The 23,916-nt window shown below is 47.4% G+C and overlaps 1 protein-coding gene across 1 annotated transcript in view; it reads right to left on the bottom strand.

Annotated features, from left to right (window-relative positions):
- CCDC183 (coiled-coil domain containing 183) overlaps positions 1–23,915 on the bottom strand; it is a 47,738-nt gene extending 23,823 nt beyond the window's left edge. The window contains exons 1-9 of the mRNA XM_038767849.1: positions 23,721–23,915; positions 21,260–21,381; positions 18,673–18,750; positions 16,848–17,015; positions 12,040–12,144; positions 10,383–10,505; positions 10,082–10,207; positions 9,864–9,912; positions 5,608–5,708 (exon numbers count right to left, since the gene is read on the bottom strand). Coding sequence (XP_038623777.1) covers positions 5,608–5,708; positions 9,864–9,912; positions 10,082–10,207; positions 10,383–10,505; positions 12,040–12,144; positions 16,848–17,015; positions 18,673–18,750; positions 21,260–21,381; positions 23,721–23,790 — 942 coding nt within the window. The 5' untranslated portion in view covers positions 23,791–23,915. The remainder of the gene's footprint in view (positions 1–5,607; positions 5,709–9,863; positions 9,913–10,081; positions 10,208–10,382; positions 10,506–12,039; positions 12,145–16,847; positions 17,016–18,672; positions 18,751–21,259; positions 21,382–23,720) is intronic.
- Between the last annotated feature and the right edge of the window lies 1 nt (position 23,916).

Consider the following 23,916-nt stretch of genomic DNA (forward strand, 5'->3'; position numbering starts at 1 on the left):
CAGTTCCCTCATCTGTAAAATGGGGATTAAGACTGTGAGCCCCCCGTGGGACAACCTGATCACCTTGTAACCTCCCCCGCGCTTAGAACAGTGCTTGGCATATAGTAAGCACTTAATAAATGCCATTATTATTATTATTACTATAAGCACCTAACAGATATCATATTTATTATGAACTTCTCTGTGCCTCAGTTACCTCACCTGTAAAATGGGGATGAAGATGGCGAGCCCTGCGTGGGACGGGGACTGTGTCCAACCTAAGTACCTTGTATCTAGCTCAGTGCTTATACAGTATAGTAAGCACCTAACAGATATCATAATTATTATGAACTTCTCTGTGCCTCAGTTACCTCACCTGTAAAATGGGGATGAAGACGGCGAGCCCCACGTGGGACGGGGACTGTGTCCAACCTAAGTACCTTATATCTAGCTCAGTGCTTATACAGTATAGTAAGCACCTAACAGATATCATAATTATTATGAACTTCTCTGTGCCTCAGTTACCTCACCTGTAAAATGGGGATGAAGACGGTGAGCCCCACGTGGGACGGGGACTGTGTCCAACCTAAGTACCTTGTATCTAGCTCAGTGCTTATACAGTATAGTAAGCACCTAACAGATATCTTAATTATTATTAACTTCTCTGTGCCTCAGTTACCTCAACTGTAAAATGGGGAGGAAGACGGTGAGCCCCACGTGGGGCGGGGACTGTGTCCAACCTAAGTACCTTGTATCTAGTCCAGTGCTTATACACTATAGTAAGCACCTAACAGATATCATAATTATTATTAACTTCCCTCCCTGTGCCTCAGTTACCTCAACTGTAAAATATTCCTTCATTCATTCAATCGTATTTATTGAGCGCTTACTGTGTGCAGAGCACTGTACTAAGCGCTTGGGAAGTCCAAGTTGGCAACATATAGAGACGGTCCCTAACCAACAGTGGGCTCACAGTCTAAAAGCAGGAAACGGACAACAAAACAAAATATTAAAAAATAGAGATGAAGACTGTGAGCCCCATGGGGCTGGGTCCGACCTGATTACCTTGGATCTACCCCGGTGCTCAGAGTGGTGCTTAGCACATAGGAAGCGCTTAACAAATACCATCATTATTATTATTATTCTCCCCCTCTTGTGCCTCTCTTTCCCGCTACACAGTTCACGGCCTCCGGTCCCTGGAGATAATTAGAGGCTGAGAAGCCCAGCTCCCTGCCTCTCCCTCGGTGAATTCTTCCCTCCGCTCACCCTCCCAGCCTTGCATATATGTTTGTACATATTTATTACTCTATTTATTTATTTATTTATTTATTTATTTTACTTGTACATATCTATTCCATTTATTTTATTTTGTTAGTATGTTTGGTTTTGTTCTCTGTCTCCCCCTTGTAGACTGTGAGCCCACTGTTGGGTAGGGACCGTCTCTATATGTTGCCAATTTGTACTTCCCAAGCGCTTAGTGCAGTGCTCTGCACATAGTAAGCGCTCAATAAATACGATTGATGATGATGATTCCCCTTCATTCATGCATTCAGTCATATTTCACATAGAAAGCGCTTAATAAATACCATCATTATTATTATTATTCTCCTCCTCTTGTGCCTCTCTTTCCCGCTACACAGTTCACGGCCTCCGGTCCCTGGAGATAATTAGAGGCTGAGAAGCCCAGCTCCCTGCCTCTCCCTCGGTGAATTCTTCCCTCCGCTCACCCTCCCGGCCTTCCCAAGTAGGAACAGCCCATGATTCTCCTTCATTCATGCATTCAGTCGTATTTCACGTAGGAAGCGCTTAACAAATACCATCATTATTATTATTATTCTGCTCCTCTTGTGCCTCTCTTTCCCGCTACACAGTTCACGGCCTCCGGTCCCTGGAGATAATTAGAGGCTGAGAAGCCCAGCTCCCTGCCTCTCCCTCGGTGAATTCTTCCCTCCGCTCACCCTCCCGGCCTTCCCAAGGCGGAACAGCCCATGATTCCCCTTCATTCGTGCATTCAGTCGTATTTCACATAGGAAGCGCTTAACAAATACCATCATTATAGATGGTATTTTAGACTGTGAGCCCACTGTTGGGTAGGAACTGTCTCTATATGTTGCCAACTTGTACTTCCCAAGTGCTTAGTACAGTGCTCTGCACACAGTAAGCTCAATAAATACGATTGATGATGATGATGATGATTTAACATAGGAAGCGCTTAACAAGTACCATCATTATTATTATTATTCTCCTCCTCTTGTGCCTCTCTTTCCCGCTACACAGTTCACGGCCTCCGGTCCCTGGAGATAATTAGAGGCTGAGAAGCCCAGCTTCCCGCCTCTATCTTGGTGAATTCTTCCCTCCACTCACATTCCCGGCCTTCCCAAGTCGGAACAGCCCATGATTCCCCTTCATTCATGCATTCAGTCATATTTCACATAGGAAGCGCTCAACAAATATCATCATTATTATTATTATTCTGCTCCTCTTGTGCCTCTCTTTCCTGCTACACAGTTCACGGCCTCCGGTCCCTGGAGGTAATTAAAGGCTGAGAAGCCCAGCTTCCCGCCTCTATCTCGGTGAATTTTTCCCTCCGTTCACCCTCCCGGCCTTCCCAAGTCGGAACGGTCCATGATTCTCCTTCGTTCATGCATTCAGTCGTTATTTCCATTACGCTCTTTCCATTAGGCCACATTGCTTCTCCCTTGAAAAGGTGGGTGTGACATTGTTTTCCGGGTGTCAGCAACTGGGGCTCTGGTGTCTGAGGGATTTCTTTTGTGGCAAACAGGACCTATGGATCCCTGTTTAGTGACTGATGGAAAACTACAGTCGGATTTCGTTAATTAATTCATTCATTCAATCATATTTTTTCATTCATTCATTCAATCATATTTATTGAGCGCTTACTGCGTGCAGAGCATGTACTAAGCGCTTATTGAGCGCTTGCTGTGTGCGGGGCGCTGTGCTGGGCGCTTGGGAGGTGCAGGTTGGTAACACGTAGCGACGGTCCCTACCCAACAACAGGCTCACAGTCTAGAATATACCAATAATAAGATTTCATTCTAAAAGTAAAGAAAGAAAATCGAGAAATAAATGATATATTCTCAATGGCTAAAACAATCTGGTCGAATCTTTCAGATTAATTACATTCTACTGAATCTTAAGTCTATGCAGTGCTCTGCACATAGTAAGCGCTCAATAAATACAATTGATGATGATGATGATGATATATTTTTTTTTGATTCAGTACATCCACAGGAACAGCTGTCCATCATCAATCGTATTTATTGAGCGCTTACTATGTGCAGAGCACTGGACTAAGCGCTTGGGAAGTACAAATTGGCAACATATAGAGACAGTCCCTACCCAACAGTGGGCTCACAGTCCATATGATTCCTATTTTAAACATGACCTGATATCTAGTTTTAATCAGTATTTTGCAAGTTTAGTTTCAAAATACATGAAAATAGTTTAAATCTACAGCCCTGCGTAGCCTTGTTCTTTCACTATTAGACCAAATGCTTTTCTTCTATTCTTATTTAGTTTATTTGAACAGTAATGTTTGGAGAAAGTCAGCTGTCACACCGATTAATACTGTTTATTGAATAAACTTGGGATTGTTGATGACAGTTTCAAATTTTCAAAAAGTGGTAGTGTTTGAAATGGAAACTTTTTCCTGTTGTCATAATTTTATAAGAAAATTCACTAAAATAAAGTCACTTTACAGTAAAAATGATCTAGCCGTACATATTTACTACTCTATTTTATTAATGATGTGCATAGCCCACTGTTGGGTAGGGACTGTCTCTATATGTTGCCAATTTGTACTTCCCAAGTGCTTAGTACAGTGCTCTGCACACAGTAAGCGCTCAATAAATACGATTGATGATGATATAGCTCTAATTCTGTTTATTCTGACGGTTTTGACACCTGTCTACATGTTTTGTTGTCTGTCTCCCCCTTCTAGACTGTGAGCCCGTCTTTGGGTAGGGACCGTCTCTATATGTTGCTGATTTGTGCTTCCCAAGCACTTAGTCCAGTGCCCTGCACACAGTAAGCGCTCAATAAATACGATTGAATGGGTGAATCTCTTATAATGTGCTTTTTGAACTACACACAATTTTTAGGGCCCAGTTGGGGATTTAGAGAATAGTCGACCAACACAACCACACCTGTCTGGATAGATATCTTTAATTTATTGTTTTATCTATCTGTATTAATGTCTGTCTCCCCCTCTAGACCGTGAGCTCGTTATTGGGGAGGGACCGTCTCTATACGTTGCCAACTTGTACTTCCCAAGCGCTTAGTACGGTGCTCCGCACACAGTAAGCGCTCAATAAATACGGCTGAATGAATGCTCAGCATGATGTCTCCCCCCTTCTAGACTGGGTAGGGACCGTCTCTATATGTTGCCAACTTGGACTTCCCAAGCGCTTAGTACAGTGCTCTGCACACAGTAAGCGCTCAATAAATATGACTGACTGAATGAATGAATGTTGGAAGTAACAGTTGACAGCACTTACGTATATATGCATTTTATGTATATAATATACGTATATATTATGTATATATGCAGTACTTTAGACTGTGAGCCCACTATTGGGTAGGGACCGTCTCTATATGTTGCCAACTTGTACTTCCCAAGCGCTTAGTACAGTGCTCTGCACACAGTAAGCGCTCAGTAAATACGATTGATGATGGTGATATGCATGTATTTATAATTCTGTTTATTTATATTGACGCCTGTTCACTCGTTCTGAGGTCTGTCTCCTCCCTTCTAGACCATAAGCCCCGTGTAGGCAGGGACTGTCTCTCTTTACTGCTGAATTGTACCTTCCAAGCGCTTAGTACAGTGCTCCGCACACAGTAAGCGCTCAATCAATACAACTGAATGGATAAATAAATACAATTGAATTTACTGAGTGCTTACTGTGTGCGGAGCACTGTACTAAGCGCTTGGGAAGCAAGTCCTCTATTCCCCTTTTAGACCCCCTTTTAGACTGTAAGCCCACTGTTGGGTCGGGACTGTCTCTATAGGTTGCCAACTTGGACTTCCCAAGCGCTTAGTCCAGTGCTCCGCACATAGTAAGCGCTCAATCAATACAACTGAATGGATAAATAAATACAATTGAATTTACTGAGCGCTTACTGTGTGCGGAGCACTGGACTAAGCGCTTGGGAAGTACAAGTCCTCTCTCTATTCCCCTTTTAGACCCCCGTTTAGACGGTGAGCCCACTGTTGGGTAGGGACTGTCTCTATAGGTTGCCAACTTGGACTTCCAAAGCGCTTAGTCCAGTGCTCCGCACACAGTAAGCGCTCAATCAATACAACTGAATGGATAAATAAATACAATTGAATTTACTGAGCGCTTACTGTGTGCGGAGCACTGGACTAAGCGCTTGGGAAGTACAAGTCCTCTCTCTATTCCCCTTTTAGACCCCCTTTTAGACTGTGAGCCCACTGTCGGGTAGGGACTGTCTCTATAGGTTGCCAACTTGGACTTCCCAAGCGCTTAGTCCAGTGCTCCGCACACAGTAAGCACTCAATAAATACGATTGATTGATTGATTGATTGATTGATTGATATTTCCTCAGACCTCCCGGGTTCCCGAGCCGAGAAAGCCAAGGCCTTACCCAGAGGTTCGAGCACTGCACCGCGTTCTTGACTTTCTCCACCTCAGAGGTGACTTGGGCCTCGTACTCCAGTTGGGATTTGGAAGGTTCCAGCTTCTTCCCTGGATGTGAAAGAGGGGAATGGCGGGGAGAGAGAGAGGGAGGGAGGGAAGGAGAGGAGAGGAAAACAGAGTGGGAGAGAGAGGAAAGGCAGGGAGGAGAGAAACAGAGAGGGGGAGAGGGCGAGTTGGGGGAGAAATCCGTAATCTGACAAGGAATGAGGCTGGGAGAGACCGTAGTTCGCACACGATCATCATCATCATCATCAATCGTATTTATTGAGCGCTTACTGTGTGCAGAGCACTGGACTGAGCGCTTGGGAAGTACAAGTTGGCAACATATAGAGACAGTCATCATCATCAGTCGTATTTATTGAGCGCTTACTGTGTGCAGAGCACTGGACTGAGCGCTTGGGAAGTACAAGTTGGCAACATAGAGAGACAGTCATCATCATCATCAATCGTATTTATTGAGCGCTTACTGTGTGCAGAGCACTGGACTGAGCGCTTGGGAAGTACAAGTTGGCAACATATAGAGACAGTCATCATCATCATCATCATCAATCGTATTTATTGAGCGCTTACTGTGTGCAGAGCACTGGACTAAGCGCTTGGGAAGTACAAGTTGGCAACATAGAGAGACAGTCATCATCATCATCATCATCAATCGTATTTACTGAGCGCTTACTGTGTGCAGAGCACTGGACTGAGCGCTTGGGAAGTACAAGTTGGCGACATAGAGAGACAGTCATCATCATCATCATCATCAATCGTATGTATTGAGCGCTTACTGTGTGCAGAGCACTGGACTGAGCGCTTGGGAAGTACAAGTTGGCAACATATAGAGACAGTCATCATCATCATCATCATCATCAATCGTATTTATTGAGCGCTTACTGTGTGCAGAGCACTGGACTGAGCGCTTGGGAAGTACAAGTTGGCAACATAGAGAGACAGTCATCATCATCATCATCATCAATCGTATGTATTGAGCGCTTACTGTGTGCAGAGCACTGGACTGAGCGCTTGGGAAGTACAAGTTGGCAACATAGAGAGACAGTCATCATCATCATCATCATCATCAGTCGTATTTATTGAGCGCTTACTGTGTGCAGAGCACTGGACTAAGCGCTTGGGAAGTACAAGTTGGCAACATAGAGAGACAGTCATCATCATCATCATCAATCGTATTGAGCGCTTACTGTGTGCAGAGCACTGGACTAAGCGCTTGGGAAGTACAAGTTGGCAACATAGAGAGACAGTCATCATCATCATCAATCGTATTTATTGAGCGCTTACTGTGTGCAGAGCACTGGACTAAGCGCTTGGGAAGTACAAGTTGGCAACATAGAGAGACAGTCATCATCATCATCATCATCAATCGTATTTATTGAGCGCTTACTGTGTGCAGAGCACTGGACTGAGCGCTTGGGAAGTACAAGTTGGCAACATATAGAGACAGTCATCATCATCAATCGCATTTATTGAGCGCTTACTGTGTGCAGAGCACTGGACTAAGCGCTTGGGAAGTACAAGTTGGCAACATATAGAGACAGTCCCTACCCAACAGTGGGTGATCAGTTCCCTTGAGCTCTCTCTCTGTGATTTCAGGTCTGGTTTGGACCCAGAAAAGCAAGGGGGATCCGCAGGGGGAGTCTCATAATAATACCAACTGGGCTTGGAGGCAGCGTGGCTCAGTGGAAAGAGCCTGGGCTTTGGAGTCAGAGTTCACGGGTTCGAATCCCGGCTCTGCCAATGGGCAGCTGTGTGCCTCCGGGCAAGTCACTTCACTTCTCTGGGCCCTCAGTTCCCTCATCTGGAAAATGGGGATCAAGACCGTGAGCCCCCCGAGGGACAACCTGATCACCCCGGAACCTCCCCAGCGCTTAGAACAGCACATAGTAAGCGCTTAATAAATGTCATCATTACCGCGTGTCGAGCGCCGCACCGAACAATGGGAGAGATACAAAAGAATCATCAATCGTATTTATTGAGCGCTTACTGTGTGCAGAGCACTGGACTAAGCGCTTGGGAAGTACAAATTGGCAACATATAGAGACAGTCCCTACCCAACCGTGGGCTCACAGTCTAAAAGATCAGATCGGACACAGTCCCTTCCCCACTTGGGGCTCACCGCCTAAGAGGGAGGGAGAACGGAGATAATAATAATAATAATAATAATAATAATAATAATGGTGGCATTTATTAAACGCTTACTATGTGCAAAGCACTGTTCTTGTTGCTGAATTGTACTTTCCAAGCGCTTAGTTCAGTGCTCTGCACACAGTAAATGCTCAATAAATACAATATGAGAAGCAGCGTGGCTCAGTGGAAAAGAGCCCGGGCTCTGGAGTCAAAGGTCATGGGTTCCAATCCCGGCTCCGCCAACTGTCAGCTGGGTGACTTTGGGCAAGTCACTTCACTTCTCTGGGCCTCAGTTACCTCATCGGTAAAATGGGGATTCAGACTGTAAGCCCCCCATGGGACAACCTGATCATCTAACAGGGCTTTGCATATAGTAAGCGCATAATAAATGCCAATATTATTATTATTGTAACCTCCCCAGCGCTTAGAACAGTGCTTTGCACCTAGTAAACGCTTAATAAATGCCATTATTATTATTATTATTAGCCCCATTTTTACAGATGAGGACACCGAGGTACCCAAGGTGACCAGAGCCTCCCAAGCTCTAGGAGAGTCCAGCTGTGGATCGATGAATCAATCAATGGTATTTATTGAGTGCTTACTGTGTGCGAAGCACTTGGGAGAGGCCAACACGACAAAGTTGGGAGACACGTCCCCTGCCCACAAGGAGCTTCCAATCTAGAGGCAGAGCGGACTTCCAAGCGGATCTGTCGGCTTGTGGCGGAAACCGATCCCTTTCCGTTCCTCGGGGCAGAAAATGGTTTCCACTTGTTGGAAATCGGGGGGAAAAGGAGGCCGGCATCGACAGCCGGTCCGTTCGAGCCCCTCACTCTGGACAAGTACTTGGAAAATCTGGAAGAGGAGGGGAATTAAGGAATCCCCTCAGTTACCACATCCGTAAAAGGGGGATGGAGACCGGGAGCCCCACGTGGGACGGCAACCCGATTCGCTTGTATCCACCCCGGTGCTCAGTACAGTGCCTGCCACACTTTAAGCGCTCAACAAATACCACAATTATTATTATAATATAAGGACCCAGGCTTCCAGAAATAGGGTGGTGAGGATCCTCCGGTTTTATAAGGGACAAGTGGGTTTCCAGCAAGCCCAGTTATTTAATTTGGGCCCCCAGGCCCCTGACGGCTGCCAAGTTCTGGAGCTTGGATGCTGCCCCAGGTTTCACACTGACCCAGGAGGGCAACACTGAGGTTCTGGAGAAAGTTCGGGGGTTCTTGGATGCCCCTGAAGAAACTCTCTGGGATCGCGGGAAGCTCACAGACTTCGGAGAAAAGGTGCTCCTAAAATCATCACGTTTCGCCGTACGCCCGGTATAAAACGTGAGTCACGTTAGCCGATTAGCAGCCTATCCTTCCGAGCCAGGAGCCGCAACACCCCGAGCTTCCTCTCTGAACATCACAGCTACGAATGATGGGAGAATTCCCAAGCGATGATATCCAGGAGACGTGGGAGAACCCCCAACCAAAATATCTACCTTTAGAAAAGCAATCCGTGTCCCCCATTCCCTCTGGCACCTTCCCCGTCACCCACGGAGGGCCATCCCCTGCCCAATTCCCAAAGACGACCGTCACTTTGACCTGCGAGACCCACAGAAGTCGGGACAGCTGGAGGAGTGATGGGATTGATAATAATAATAATAATTATGGCACTTGTTAAGCATTTAATATATCATCATCATCAATCATATTTATTGAGCGCTTACTGTGTGCAGAGCACTGTACTAAGCGCTTGGGAAGTACAAATTGGCAACATATAGAGACAGTCCCTACCCAACAGTGGGCTCACAGTCTTAAAGATGCCGGGCACCATACTAAGTGCTAGTGTGGATACGAGCAAATCAGGTTGGACACAGTCCCTGTCCCACGTGGGGCTCACAGTCTCCATCCCCATTTTACAGAGAAGTAAAGTGACCGCCCAAGGTCACACAGCAGACGAGTGGCGGAGCCGGGATTAGAACCCAGAACCTTCCGACTCCCAGGATCGTTTCCCACGGTCGACAACCCTTAATTCCTCCCCGTTCCGCGGAGAACCAATCCCAGAGAGAAGTAAGGGATTCACCTTTCGCGGGTTCCTCGCCCGCCAACGAGAAGTCGGTGTCTCTCCTGGACTGCCAAAGGGAAACGCGGAAGAGCCCTGTGAGGCCCACCGGGATCCCGAACCGCGTTCCCATTCCTCCCCGCCCTCCTCCAGATCCGGCCCGGCCGTCCCGGTCGGCTCCGGGAACTGGCGGGACGCCCCTCGGCCCCCTCCTCGGGTCGCCCAGCCCGAGGTCCCACCCGTCGGTGCCTGTCGCCGGCATCTCTCAGCCGGATCCTGTCGATCTGCTTCTTCTGGGTGCTCAGCTGGCTCTCCCGAGCCCGGCGCTCCGCGATGAACGCCGTCTCCATTTCGGTCATGTTCACCTGTGGGGGGTCGGGAGTGGGGGGCGGGCGGGAGGACAGGGGCGGATAAAGGGGGACGGGCGAACCACCGGGAAGCTCCCGGAGACCGGAACGACGCGGAGACGTATGGGAAAATGGCCCCTTGCCACGGGAGGCGGGAAAACGTGGGCGGCGGGATGGGTTTGGGGGATTTGACCTTGGCCGCCTCTGTGACCTCGATGGCTTCCTGGGCCATCTGGGTCATGTCTTGAAGCGCGCCCTCGTAGGCGAACACCATGTTCTCCATGCCGTCCAGCTGGGAAGGGTAGGCGGCCAGCTCCTGGGAGAGAACAAGGTCGTCAGGTTGGATACGGGCCCTGCCCGCTGCGGAGCGAGGGAGAGGGAAAACAAGCATCGAATTCCCACTCACAGATTGGACAAGCGAGGGACGGGGATGGGAAGTGACTCGCCCAGGGTCACACAGCACGCAAGAGGCAAAGCCGGACAGGGCAGCTTTCCCTCCGGTCGCTTGGGAAGGCTCACACCTTGCACATGACAGCTGCGGTCCCACCCAATCAATCAATTGGTGATATTTATTGAGTGCTTACTACTACCACCACTGCTAATAATAATGATAGCATGTATTAAGCGCTTACTAGGTGCAAAGCACTGTTCTAAGCGCCGGGGAGATTACAGGGTGATCAGGTTGTCCCACAGGGGGCTCACAGTCTTCATCCCCATTTTACAGATGAGGGAACCGAGGCCCAGAGAACTTAAGTGACTTGCCCAAAGTCACACAGCTGACAATTGGCGGAGCCGGGATATGAACGCATGACCTCTGACTCCAAAGCCCGGGTTCTTTCCAATGAGCCACGCTGCTTCTCTAATTACTAATTACTACTAATTACTAATTATTACTAATTATTAATTACTACTAATTACTACTACTACTAATAATAATAATAATGGCATTTATTATTATTCTAGACTGTAAGCCCACTGTTGGATAGGGACCATCTCTATATGTTGCCAACTTGGACTTCCCAAGTGCTTAGTACAGTAAGCACTCAATAAATACGATCGATTGATTGATTGATTAAGTGCTTACTATGTGCCAAGCACTGTTCTAAGCGCTGGGGAGGTTACAAGGCCATCAGGTCGTCCCGCGGGGGGCTCACAGTCTTCATCCCCATTTTCCAGATGAGGGAACTGAGGCCCCGAGAAGTGAAGTGACTTGCCCAAAGTCACACAGCTGACAACTGGCGGAGCCGGGATTTGAACTCCAAAGCCCGGGCTCTTGCCACCGAGCCGCAGAGCACTGTACTAAGCGCTTGGAGAGCGCAACGGGATTAGCAGACACATTCCCCGCCCTCAGCGCGCTTATTACTCTATTTATTTATTCTACTTGTACATATCTATTCTATTTATTTTATTTTGTTAGTATGTTTGGTTTTGTTCTCTGTCTCCCCCTTTTAGACTGTGAGCCCACTGTTGGGTAGGGACTGTCTCTATATGTTGCCAATTTGGACTTCCCAAGCGCTTAGTACAGGGCTCTGCACATAGTAAGCGCTCAATAAATACGATTGATGATGATGATGATCCACTCCACCCTGCCGCCCCGCTTGGCCTCGGCTAGGGGATCCGGCAACCCCGGATGAGGCCCAGTCCAATCAATCAATCAATCAATCGTATTTATTGAGCGCTTACTGTGTGCAGAGCACTGGACTAAGTCCAGCTGTCCTGTCCACCCGGCCCAGCTGATCCGAAAGCCATTTCCCTCCCCGGGCGTCGGAGTTCGGGGGCTGGGGGCTGCCAGTCGCCCCAGGACGGCGAAACCCCGTGGCCCGGGACGGGGAAACCGAGGGAAACCTCACCTGCTTCAGGAAGCCCAGAAAGTGTTTATACAGCAGGTGGATGTTCCGGCCAGTGGTGTTCTTGATCGTCATCTTCTCGATGTTGTTTTCCAGCTGGCGAATCTTCTGAGGGCGCAAGGAAGGGTGAGGCGGTGAGGGCCCGTGGTCTTGGGAGATGAAGGTGGGAGTGCGGCCTGTGGCCCGAAGGCCGCAGGCGGAAGGAGCGGGAAACGAGGGTGTGAGGGAGGTGTTTGTTCATTCATTCAATCGCATTTATTGAGCGCTTACTGTGTGCAGAGCACTGGACTAAGCGCTTGGGAAGTACAAGTTGGCAACATATAGAGACGGTCCCTACCCAACAGTGGGGCCTTCCCAGACTGAGCCCCCTCCTTCCTCTCCCCCTCCTCCCCCGCCTTACCTCCTTCCCCTCCCCACAGCACCTGCATATATGTATATATGTTTGTACTCATTTACTACTCTATTTATTTTACTTGTACATACTTATTCTATTTATTTTATTTTGTTAACATGTTTTGTTTTGTTGTCCGTCTCCCCCTTCTAGACTGTGAGCCCGCTGTTGGGTAGGGACCGTCTCTATATGTTGCCAACTTGGACTTCCCAAGCGCTTAGTCCTGTGCTCCGCACACAGGAAGCGCTCAATAAATACGATTGAATGAATGAATGAATGAATGAATGAATGAGGAACTGTCACTCCGTGGCCCCCTTTTTTCCTCTCCTCCTCCTCATCACCCCCATCCCGCCCTCCCCACAGCACCTGTATAGACACAATACACATACATATATATACACAATACACATACATATATATATATATATATACACAATACATATACATATATATACCCAATACATATACTATATATATATATACACAATACATATACAATATATATATATACACACAATACATATATATATATATATATATATATATATATATGCACACACACACACACAATACATATATAGAGAGAGAAGCAGCATGGCTCAATGGAAAGAGCCCGAGCTTTAGAGTCAGAAGTCATGGGTTCAAATCCCGGCTCCACCAATTGTCAGCTGTGGGACTTCGGGCAAGTCACTTCACCTCTCTAGACCTCAGTTAGCGCATCTGTAAAATGGGCCCCCCCCGTGGGACCACCTGATCACCTTGTAAACTCCCCAGCGCTTAGAACAGTGCTTTGCACATAGTAAGCACTTGACAAATGCCATTATTATGTGTCTTCTATTGTTTTCTCCTGAGCGCTTAGTACAGTGCTCTGCGCACAGTTAAGTGCTCATTGACTAACCAATCTCCCCTTCCAGACTGTAAGCTCGTTGTAGGCCGGGAACGTGGCTACCAACTCTATTCTAATGTCCTCTCCCCAGCGCTTATTCCAGGGCTCTGCACACCATAAGCGCTCAGTAAATAGGATTGATTGACAGATTAGGTAACCAGGCAACGGAGGCTGCAGTGCCGCTTCTTTTCCACCAGGGGGAGAGAGGTTCATTCATTCAATCGTATTTATTGAGCGCTTACTGTGTGCAGAACACTGTACTAAGCGCTTGGGAAGTACAAGTTGGCAACATCTAGAGACGGTCCCTACCCAACAACGAGCTCACAGTCTAGAGGGGAGACAGACATTAATACAAATAGATAAAACAATAAATTACAGATATATACAGATAGATACATATGTGTTGTGGGGAGTCATTCATTCAATCTATTTATTGAGCGCTTACAGTGTGCAGGGCACTGGACTAAGCGCTTGGGAAGTATAAGTTGGCAACATATAGTCTCATGACTTCTCTGCGAGGACGCGTTTAATTCATTCAGTCAGTCACATTTATTGAGTGCTTACTGTGTGCAGAGCACTGGACTGAGCGCTTGAATAATAGTAATAATGATGGCATTAATTAAGCACTTCCTATGTGCAAAGCCCTGTTCTAAGCGCTGGGGAGGATACAAGGTGATCGGGTTGTCCCACGGGGGGCTCATAGTCTTCATCCCCATTTTCCAGATGAGGGAACTGAGGCCCAGAGAAATGAAGTGACTTGACCAAAGTCACCCAGCTGACAAGAGGTGGAGCCGGGATTCATTCCTTCACTCCTTCAATCGCATTTATTCAGCGCTTACTGTGTGCAGAGCACTGTACTAAGCGCTTGGGAAGTACAGGTCAGCAACATATAGAGATGGTCCCTACCCAACAACGGGCTCACAGTCTAGAAGGGATTAGAACCCACGACCTCTGACTCCCAAGCCCGGGCTCTTTCCACTGAGCCATGCAGGGATTATGCAACATATATATATATATATATATATATATATACATATATATATATATATATATATATTTGTACAGATTTATTACTCTAATAATAATAATAATGGCATTTATTAAGCACTTACTACGTGCAAAACACTGTTCTAAGCACTAGGGAGGTTACAAGGTGATCAGGTTGGCCCACGGGGGGCTCACAGTCTTAATCCCCATTTTCCAGATGAGGTAACTGAGGCCCAGAGAAGTGAAGTGACTTGCCCAAAGTCACACAGCTGACATTTATTGTTTTATCTATTTGTATTAATGTCTGTCTCTCCCTCCAGACCATGAGCTCGTTGTTGGGTAGGGACCATCTCTATATGTTTCCAACTTGTACTTCCCAAGTGCTCAGCACAGTGCTCTGCACACAGTAAGTGCTCAATAAATACAATTGAATGAATGAATGACAATTGGCAGAGCCGGGATTTGAACCCATGACCTTTGACTCCAAAGCCCGGGCTCTTTCCCCTAAGCCACGCTGCTTCCCCTATTTAACTTGCACATATTTCCTATTCTATTTATTTGGTTAACGATGTGCATTTATCTTTACTTCTATCTGTTGGGTAGGGACCGTCTCTATATGTTTCCAACTTGTACTTCCCAAGCGCTTAGTACAGTGCTCCGCACACAGTAAGCGCTCAATAAATACGACTGAATGAATGAATCAATCAATCTGTTCTGACTTGACACCCGTCCACATGTTTCGTTTGGTCGTCCATCTCCCCCTTCTAGACCGTGAGCCCGTTGTTGGGTAGGGACCGTCTCTAGATGTTGCCGCCTTGGTCTTCCCAAGTGCTTAGTACAGTGCTCCGCACACAGTAAGCGCTCAATAAATATGATTGAATGAATGAATCTGTTCTGACGACTTGACACCCGTCCATGTGTTTCGTTTGGTCGTCCGTCTCCCCCTTCTAGACCGTGAGCCCGTTGTTGGGTAGGGACCGTCTCTAGATGTTGCCGCCTTGGTCTTCCCAAGCGCTTAGTCCAGTGCTCCGCACACAGTAAGCGCTCAATAAATACGATTGGATGGACAAATTCATTCATTCATTCATTCAATCGTATTTATTGAGCGCTTACTGTGTGCGGAGCACTGGACTAAGCCCTTGGGAAGTCCAAGTTGGCAACATCTAGAGATGGTCCCTACCCGACAGCGGGCTCACAGTCTAGAAGGGGGAGACGGACGACAAAATAAAACATATAAACCAAATAAAAGAAACAGAATAAACATGTACAAGTAAAATAAACAAATAAATAGAGTAATATTCCTCTTCCTCTCTCTCTTCCTCCCTTCAAGGCCCTACTGAGAGCTCACCTCCTCCAGAAGGCCTTCCCAGACTGAGCCCCCTCCTTCCTCTCCCCCTCGTCCCCCTCTCCATCCCCCACATCTTACCTCCTTCCCTTCCCCACAGCACCTGGATATATGGATAGATGTTTGTGCAGATTTATTACCCTATTTATTTATTTATTTTACTTGTACATATCTATTCTATTTTATTTTGCTATTATGTTTGGTTTTGTTCTGTCTCCCCCTTCTAGACTGTGAGCCCACTGTTGGGTAGGGACTGTCTCTATATGTTGCCAACTTGTACTTCCCAAGCGCTTAGTCCAGTGCTCTGCACACAGTAAGCGCTCAATAAATACGACTGATTGATTATTCTACTTGTACCTATCTATTCTATTTATTTTGTTAATATGCTTTGTTTTGTTCTCCGTCTCCCCCTTCTAGACTGCGAGCCCGCTGTTGGGTAGGGACCGTCTCTCTATGTTGCCAACTTGGACTTCCCAAGGGCTTAGTCCAGTGCTCTGCACACAGTAAGCGCTCAATAAATACGACTGACTGATTGATTCGTCTACTTGTACATATCCATTCTATTTATTTTGTTAATATGCTTTGTTTTGTCCTCCGTCTCCCCCTTCTAGACTGCGAGCCCGCTGTTGGGCAGGGACCGTCTCTCTATGTTGCCAACTTGGACTTCCCAAGGGCTTAGTCCAGTGCGCCGCACACAGTAAGCGCTCCATAAATACGATAGACTGATTGATTATTCTACTTGTACCTATCTATTCTATTTATTTTATTAATATGCTTTGTTTTGTTCTCCGTCTCCCCCTTCTAGACTGCGAGCCCGCTGTTGGGCAGGGACCGTCTCTCTATGTTGCCAACTTGGACTTCCCAAGGGCTTAGTCCAGTGCGCCGCACACAGTAAGCGCTCCATAAATACGATAGACTGATTGATTATTCTACTTGTACCTATCTATTCTATTTATTTTATTAATATGCTTTGTTTTGTCCTCCGTCTCCCCCTTCTAGACTGTGAGCCCGCTGTTGGGCAGGGACTGTCTATAGATGTTGCCAACTTGGACTTCCCAAGGGCTTAGTCCTTAAGACTAAGGACTAAATACGACTGATTGATTAATTGATTAATAACAGAGTAATAGAACGAATGGCCTGGGGAGTTGAAAGGGGTCGGTGATGGAGGAGGGGAAGGGGACGGTGGCGGGGCCCGGCCTCACTCGGTGCTGTAGCAGGGCGGCCTGGCTGCTGCTCTCCAAGCGTCGCAGCGTGCGCAGTTCCCGCCGCAGGCCCTCCAGGACCGCGGCCCGCCGTCGCAGCAGGTGAACCAGGGCGTTGTGTACCCTCACCCGGTCGAAGATGTACTTCCGCAGCTTCTCCAGCACCGCCTGGCCCGCAGCGAGAAGGCACGGGGTCGGTCCGGGGGGGGGGGGGGGGACCCCGCCAACCCACCCGCCCACCGGGACGGGGGGCTCTCCGGCTCGCTGAGACCCCCCGACTTTGTTAAGTTGTCCGTCTCCCCCTTCTAGACTGGGAGCCCACTGTTGGGTAGGGACCGTCTCTCTATGTTGCCAACTTGGACTTCCCAAGCGCTTAGTCCAGTGCTCTGCACACAGTAAGCGCTCAATAAATACGATAGACTGATTGATTATTCCACTTGTTCCTATCTATTCTATTTATTTTGTTAATATGCTTGGTTTTGTTGTCTGTCTCCCCCCTCTAGACTGTGAGCCCGCTGTTGTGTAGGGACCGTCTCTCTATGGTGCCAACTTGGACTTCCCAAGCGCTTAGTCCAGTGCTCTGCACACAGTAAGCGCTCAATAAATATGATAGACTGATTGATTATTCCACTTGTACCTATCTATTCTATTTATTTTGTTAATATGCTTTGTTTTGTTCTCTGTCTCCCCCTTCTAGACTGTGAGCCCACTGTTGGGTAGGGACCGTCTCTCTATGGTGCCAACTTGGACTTCCCGAGCGCTTAGTCCAGTGCTCTGCACACAGTAAGCGCTCAATAAATACGATAGACTGATTGATTATTCCACTTGTTCCTATCTATTCTATTTATTTTGTTAATATGCTTGGTTTTGTTGTCTGTCTCCCCCCTCTAGACTGTGAGCCCGCTGTTGGGTAGGGACCGTCTCTCTATGTTGCCAACCTGGACTTCCCGAGCGCTTAGTCCAGTGCTCTGCACACAGTAAGCGCTCAATAAATACGACAGACTGATTGATTATTCTACTTGTACCTATCTATTCTATTTATTTTGTTAATATGCTTTGTTTTGTTCTCTGTCTCCCCCTTCTAGACTGTGAGCCCACTGTTGGGTAGGGACCGTCTCTCTATGGTGCCAACTTGGACTTCCCAAGCGCTTAGTCCAGTGCTCTGCACACAGTAAGCGCTCAATAAATACGACAGACTGATTGATTATTCTACTTGTACCTATCTATTCTATTTATTTTGTTAATATGCTTTGTTTTGTTCTCTGTCTCCCCCTTCTAGACTGTAAGCCTGCTGTTGGGTAGGGACCGTCTCTCTATGGTGCCAACTTGGACTTCCCAAGCGCTTAGTCCAGTGCTCTGCACACAGTAAGCGCTCAATAAATACGACAGACTGATTGATTATTCTACTTGTACCTATCTATTCTATTTATTTTGTTGATATGCTTTGTTTTGTTCTCTGTCTCCCCCTTCTAGACTGTGAGCCCGCTGTTGGGTAGGGACCGTCTCTCTATGTTGCCAACTTGGACTTCCCGAGAGCTTAGTCCAGTGCTCTGCACACAGTAAGCGCTCAATAAATATGATAGACTGATTGATTATTCTACTTGTACCTATCTATTCTATTTATTTTGTTGATATGCTTTGTTTTGTTCTCTGTCTCCCCCCTTTTAGACTGGGAGCCCGCTGTTGGGTAGGGACTGTCTCTAGATGTTGCCAATTTGGACTTCCCAAGCGCTTAGTACAGTGCTCTGCACATAGTAAGCGCTCAATAAATACGATTGATGATGATGATGATGATGACGACCCCGCGACACGCGGTTGGCGTCACCTCCACGGACGTCCCGCACGTGGCTAGCTTCAGGATGCGTTGCTCCCGGAAGGCCCAGGAGATGGTCTTCTCGTCGTGCTGTGGGAGAGAGGAAGGACGGGACCCGGGGGTGGGCAGTGGGGGAGAGGCTGCTGTAGTAATAATAATAATAATAATAATAATAATAGCATTTATTAAGCGCTTACTATGTGCAAAGCACTGTTCTAAGCGTTGGGGAAGTTACGAGGTGATCAGGTTGTCCCACGGGGGGCTCACAGTCTTCATTCCCATTTTACAGATGAGGGAACTGAGGCCCAGAGAAGTCAAGTGACTTGCCCAAAGTCACACAGCTGACAAGTGGCAGAGCCGGGATTTGAACCCATGACCTGCGACTCCAAAGCCCAGGCTCTTTTCCACTGAGCCACGTTGCTTCTCAAACGGTTTGGGTAGGACTCTCCCAAACCTTCTAGACTGGGAGCCCACCGCTGTTGGGTAGGGACCGCCTCTATATGTTGCCAACTTGGACTTCCCCAGCGCTTAGTACAGTGCTCTGCACACAGTAAGCGCTCAATAAATACGATTGAATACAGAGCTGTGATCGGTATATACTGTTGGCAGAAGGATTGTATATATGTTTGTACGTATTTATTACTCTTATTTGTACATATTTATTCTATTTATTTTATTTTGTTAATATGTTTTGTTTTGTCGTCTGTCTCCCCCTTCTAGACTGTGAGCCCGCTGTTGGGTAGGGACCGGCTCTCTATGTTGCCAACTTGGACTTCCTCAGCGCTTAGTACAGTGCTCTGCACACAGTAAGCGCTCAATAAATACGATTGAATACAGAGCTGTGATCGGTATATACTGTTGGCTGAAGGATTGTATATATGTTTGTACGTATTTATTACTCTATTTTATTTGTACATATTTATTCTATTTATTTTATTTTGTTAAAATGTTTTGTTTTGCCGTCCACCTCCCCCTTCTAGATTTTGAGCCCGCTGTTGGGTAGGGACCGGCTCTCTATGTTGCCAACTTGGACTTCCTCAGCGCTTAGTACAGTGCTCTGCACACAGTAAGCGTTCAATAAATACGATTGAATACAGAGCTGTGATCGGTATATACTGTTGGCAGAAGGATTGTATATATGTTTGTACGTATTTATTACTCTTATTTGTACATATTTATTCTATTTATTTGATTTTATTTTGTTAGTATGTTTTGTTTTGTCGTCCGTCTCCCCCTTCTAGACTGTGAGCCCGCTGTTGGGTAGGGACCATCTCTATGTGTTGCCGACTTGGACTTCCCAAGCGCTTAGTACAGTGCTCTGCACACAGTAAGTGCTCAATACATCGGAGCCCACTGTTGAGTAGGGACTGTCTCTATATGTTGCCAACTTGTACTTCCCAAGCGCTTAGTGAGCGCTTAATAAATACCATAATTATGATTATCAGGACTGTGTCCAACTGGATTTGCCTGTATCCACCCCAGCGCTTAGTACAGCGCCTGGCACATAGTGAGCGCTTAATAAATACCACAATTATGATTATAAGGACTGTGTCCAATTGGATTTGCCTGTATCCACCCCAGCGCTTAGTACAGCACCTGGCACATAGTGAGCGCTTACTAAATACCATAATTATGATTATAAGGACTGTGTCCAATTGGATTTGCCCGTATCCACCCCAGCGCTTAGTACAGCGCCTGGCACATAGTGAGCGCTTAATAAATACCACAATTATTATTATAAGGACTGTGTCCAATTGGATTTGCCTGTAACCACCCCAGCGCTTAGTACAGCACCTGGCACATAGTGAGTGCTTAATAAATACCACAATTATTATTATAAGGACTGTGTCCAATTGGATTTGCCTGTATCCACCCCAGCGCTTAGTACAGCGCCTGGCACATAGTGAGCGCTTAATAAATACCACAATTATGATTATAAGGACTGTGTCCAATTGGATTTGCCTGTAACCACCCCAGCGCTTAGTACAGCACCTGGCACATAGTGAGCGCTTAATAAATACCACAATTATTATTATAAGGACTGTGTCCAATTGGATTTGCCTGTATCCACCCCAGCGCTTAGTACAGCGCCTGGCACATAGTGAGCGCTTAATAAATACCACAATTATGATTATAAGGACTGTGTCCAATTGGATTTGCCTGTATCCACCCCAGCGCTTAGTACAGCACCTGGCACATAGTGAGCGCTTACTAAATACCATAATTATGATTATAAGGACTGTGTCCAATTGGATTTGCCTGTATCCACCCTACAGCTTAGTACAGCACCTGGCACATAGTGAGCGCTTAATAAATACCATAATTATGATTATCAGGACTGTGTCCACCTGGATTTGCCTGTATCCATCCCAGCGCTTAGTACAGCGCCTGGCACATACTGAGCGCTTAACAAATACCATCATTATTATTATTGTTACGTGCCAAGCACCGGGTTAGAGGCTGGATAACCGAGTCAGACACGATTCCCTTCCTCTCCGGGGCTCACAGTCTTAGGGAGCGGGAGAACCGTTACCGAGGAGCCCCCCCGCCTCTTTTTCCAGCCAAGTTTTCCATCCAGTTTTCCAGCGGAATCCCATACCTTCCTGGCGACTTCCCAGTCGTTGGCCCGTTGCCGGACGCTGCTCTGCAGGAAGCCGATGATGTCCCTGTTCTGGCTCAGTCGCTGCTGGGACGACTGATTAAACAGGCTCTTGCCTTGTTCTAGGAACAGAGCATTTAATCATCATCAATCGTATTTATTGAGCGCTTACTGTGTGCAGAGCACTGTACTAATCGTATTTAATTAAGTTCAATCGTATTTATTGAGCGCTTACTACGCGCCGCGCGCTGTACTACGCGCTTGGGAAGTCCAAGTCGGCAACCTATAGAGACGGTCCCTACCCAACAGCGGGCTCGCGCTCTAGAAGGGGGAGACGGACAACAAAACAAGACACGTGGACAGGTGTCAAGGCGTCAGAATAAATAGAAGTAAAGCTAGATGCACATCAATAACACGATAAATAGAATAGTAAATATGTACAAATAAAATAAATAGAGTAATAAATCTGTACAAACATATACACAGTTGCAGAGAGGGCACGGCGGGGGCGAGGCTCAAGGCGAGCTCGAGACGCTCATTCGTTTGTCCGGTCAGTCATACTTATCGAGCGCTTACCGTGTGCAGAGCGCTGTAGTAAGCGCTTGGGAGAGGACGATCTAAGGATAATCTCCACTCCTCCGCCGCTCACCTCCTCACTGGACCTCGTTCTCGCCCGTCCCGTCGTCGCCTCCCGGCCCACGTCCTCCCCCCGGCCCGGAACGCCCTCCCTCCGCACATCCGTCTGGACTACTGCATCGGCCTTCTCTCTGATCTCCCATCCTCGTGTCTCTCCCCACTTCAATCCATACTTCACGCTGCTGCCCGGATTATCTTTGTCCAGAAACGCTCTGGGCATATTACTCCCCTCCTCAAAAATCTCCAGTGGCTACCAATCAATCTGTGCATCATCATCATCAATCGTATTTATTGAGCGCTTACTGTGTGCAGAGCACTGTACTAAGCGCTTGGGAAGTACAAATTGGCAACATATAGAGACAGTCCCTACCCAACAGGCAGAAACTCCTCACCCTGGGCTTCAAGGCTGTCCATCCCCTGGCCCCCTCCTACCTCCCCTCCCTTCTGTCCTTCTCCATCGCAGCCCGCACCCTCCGCTCCTCCGCCGCCAATCTCCTCACCGTACCTCGTTCTCGCCCGTCCCGCCATCGACCCCCGGCCCACGTCCTCCCCCGGGCCTGGAATGCCCCCAATCCCTCTGCCCACCCGCCAAGCTCGCTCTCTTCCTCCCTTCAAGGCCCTGCTGAGAGCTCACCTCCTCCAGGAGGCCTTCCCACACTGAGTCCCTTCCTTCCTCTCCCCCCTCCATCCCCCCATCTTACCTCCTTCCCTTCCCCACAGCACCTGTATATATGGATATATGTTTGTACAGATTTCTTACTCTATTTATTTTACTTGTCCATATCTATTCTATTTATTTTATTTTGTTAGTATGTTTGGTTTTGTTCTCTGTCTCCCCCTTTTAGACTGTGAGCCCACTGTTGGGTAGGGACTGTCTCTAGATGTTGCCAGTTTGTACTTCCCAAGCGCTTAGTCCAGTGCTCTGCAAACAGTAAGCGCTCAATAAATACGATTGATGATGATGATGACTGTCTCTAGATGTTGCCAATTTGTACTTCCCAAGCGCTTAGTACAGTGCTCTGCACATAGTAAGCGCTCAATAAATACGATTGATGATGATGATCCGCCAAGCTAGCTCTCTTCCTCCCTTCCAACCTCCTCCAAGGGGCCTTCCCAGACCGAGCCCCCTTTTTCCTCTCCTCCTTCCCCTCCCCACAGCACCTGTATTTATGTTTGTACAGATTTATTACTCCATTTGTACATATTTCCTATTTTGTTAATGACGTGCATCTAGCTTTAATTCCATTCGTTCTGACGACTTGACACCTGCCCACGTGTTTTGTTTTGTCGTCCGTCTCCCCCTTCTAGACCGTGAGCCCGCTGGCGGGGTAGGGACCGTCTCTATAGGTTGCCGCCTTGGACTTCCCAAGCGCTCTAAGCGCTCAATAAATACGAACGATAAACGGATACATTCCCTGCCCACAACGGGCCGACAGTCTGGATCGACATCCCCGGGATCTTTCCTTTCTTCTGGGTTTATCCCCGTGGGGTGTCCCCCATCCTGGGGCTGTGCCCACCGCTCCCCAGGTTCAATCAATCAATCGTATTTATTGAGCGCTTCCTATGTGCAGAGCACTGTACTAAGCGCTTGGGAAGTGCAAATTGGCAACACATAGAGACAGTCCCTACCCAACAGTGGGCTCACAGTCTAAAAGGGGGAGACAGAGAACAGAATCAAACAGACCGACAAAATAAAATAAATAGGATAGAAATGTACAAGTAAAATAAATAAATAAATAAATAAATAGAGTAATAAATATGTACAACCATATATACATATATATATTCCTAGACGACCCATCCAACTTGGCATCCTGGAGCTCACCCTGCAAGTGGATGATGGCCCGCAGCTCCTGGATTTGATCCCGGACATCCCTCCCGCTCTGCGCCTTCATGGTGGCCTCCGTCCAGCCTGCCTCGCTCTCCTCCTCCTCCTTCCTCCCTCGGCGGAATGCCGCGGGAATGGCTCCCGTTCTCGGATCTCCAAGGCCCCTCTATGACGCCCTCGGCTTCTCCGGAAT

This window comes from Tachyglossus aculeatus, chromosome 27, assembly GCF_015852505.1.
Source record: "Tachyglossus aculeatus isolate mTacAcu1 chromosome 27, mTacAcu1.pri, whole genome shotgun sequence".
Taxonomy (NCBI): domain Eukaryota; kingdom Metazoa; phylum Chordata; class Mammalia; order Monotremata; family Tachyglossidae; genus Tachyglossus; species Tachyglossus aculeatus.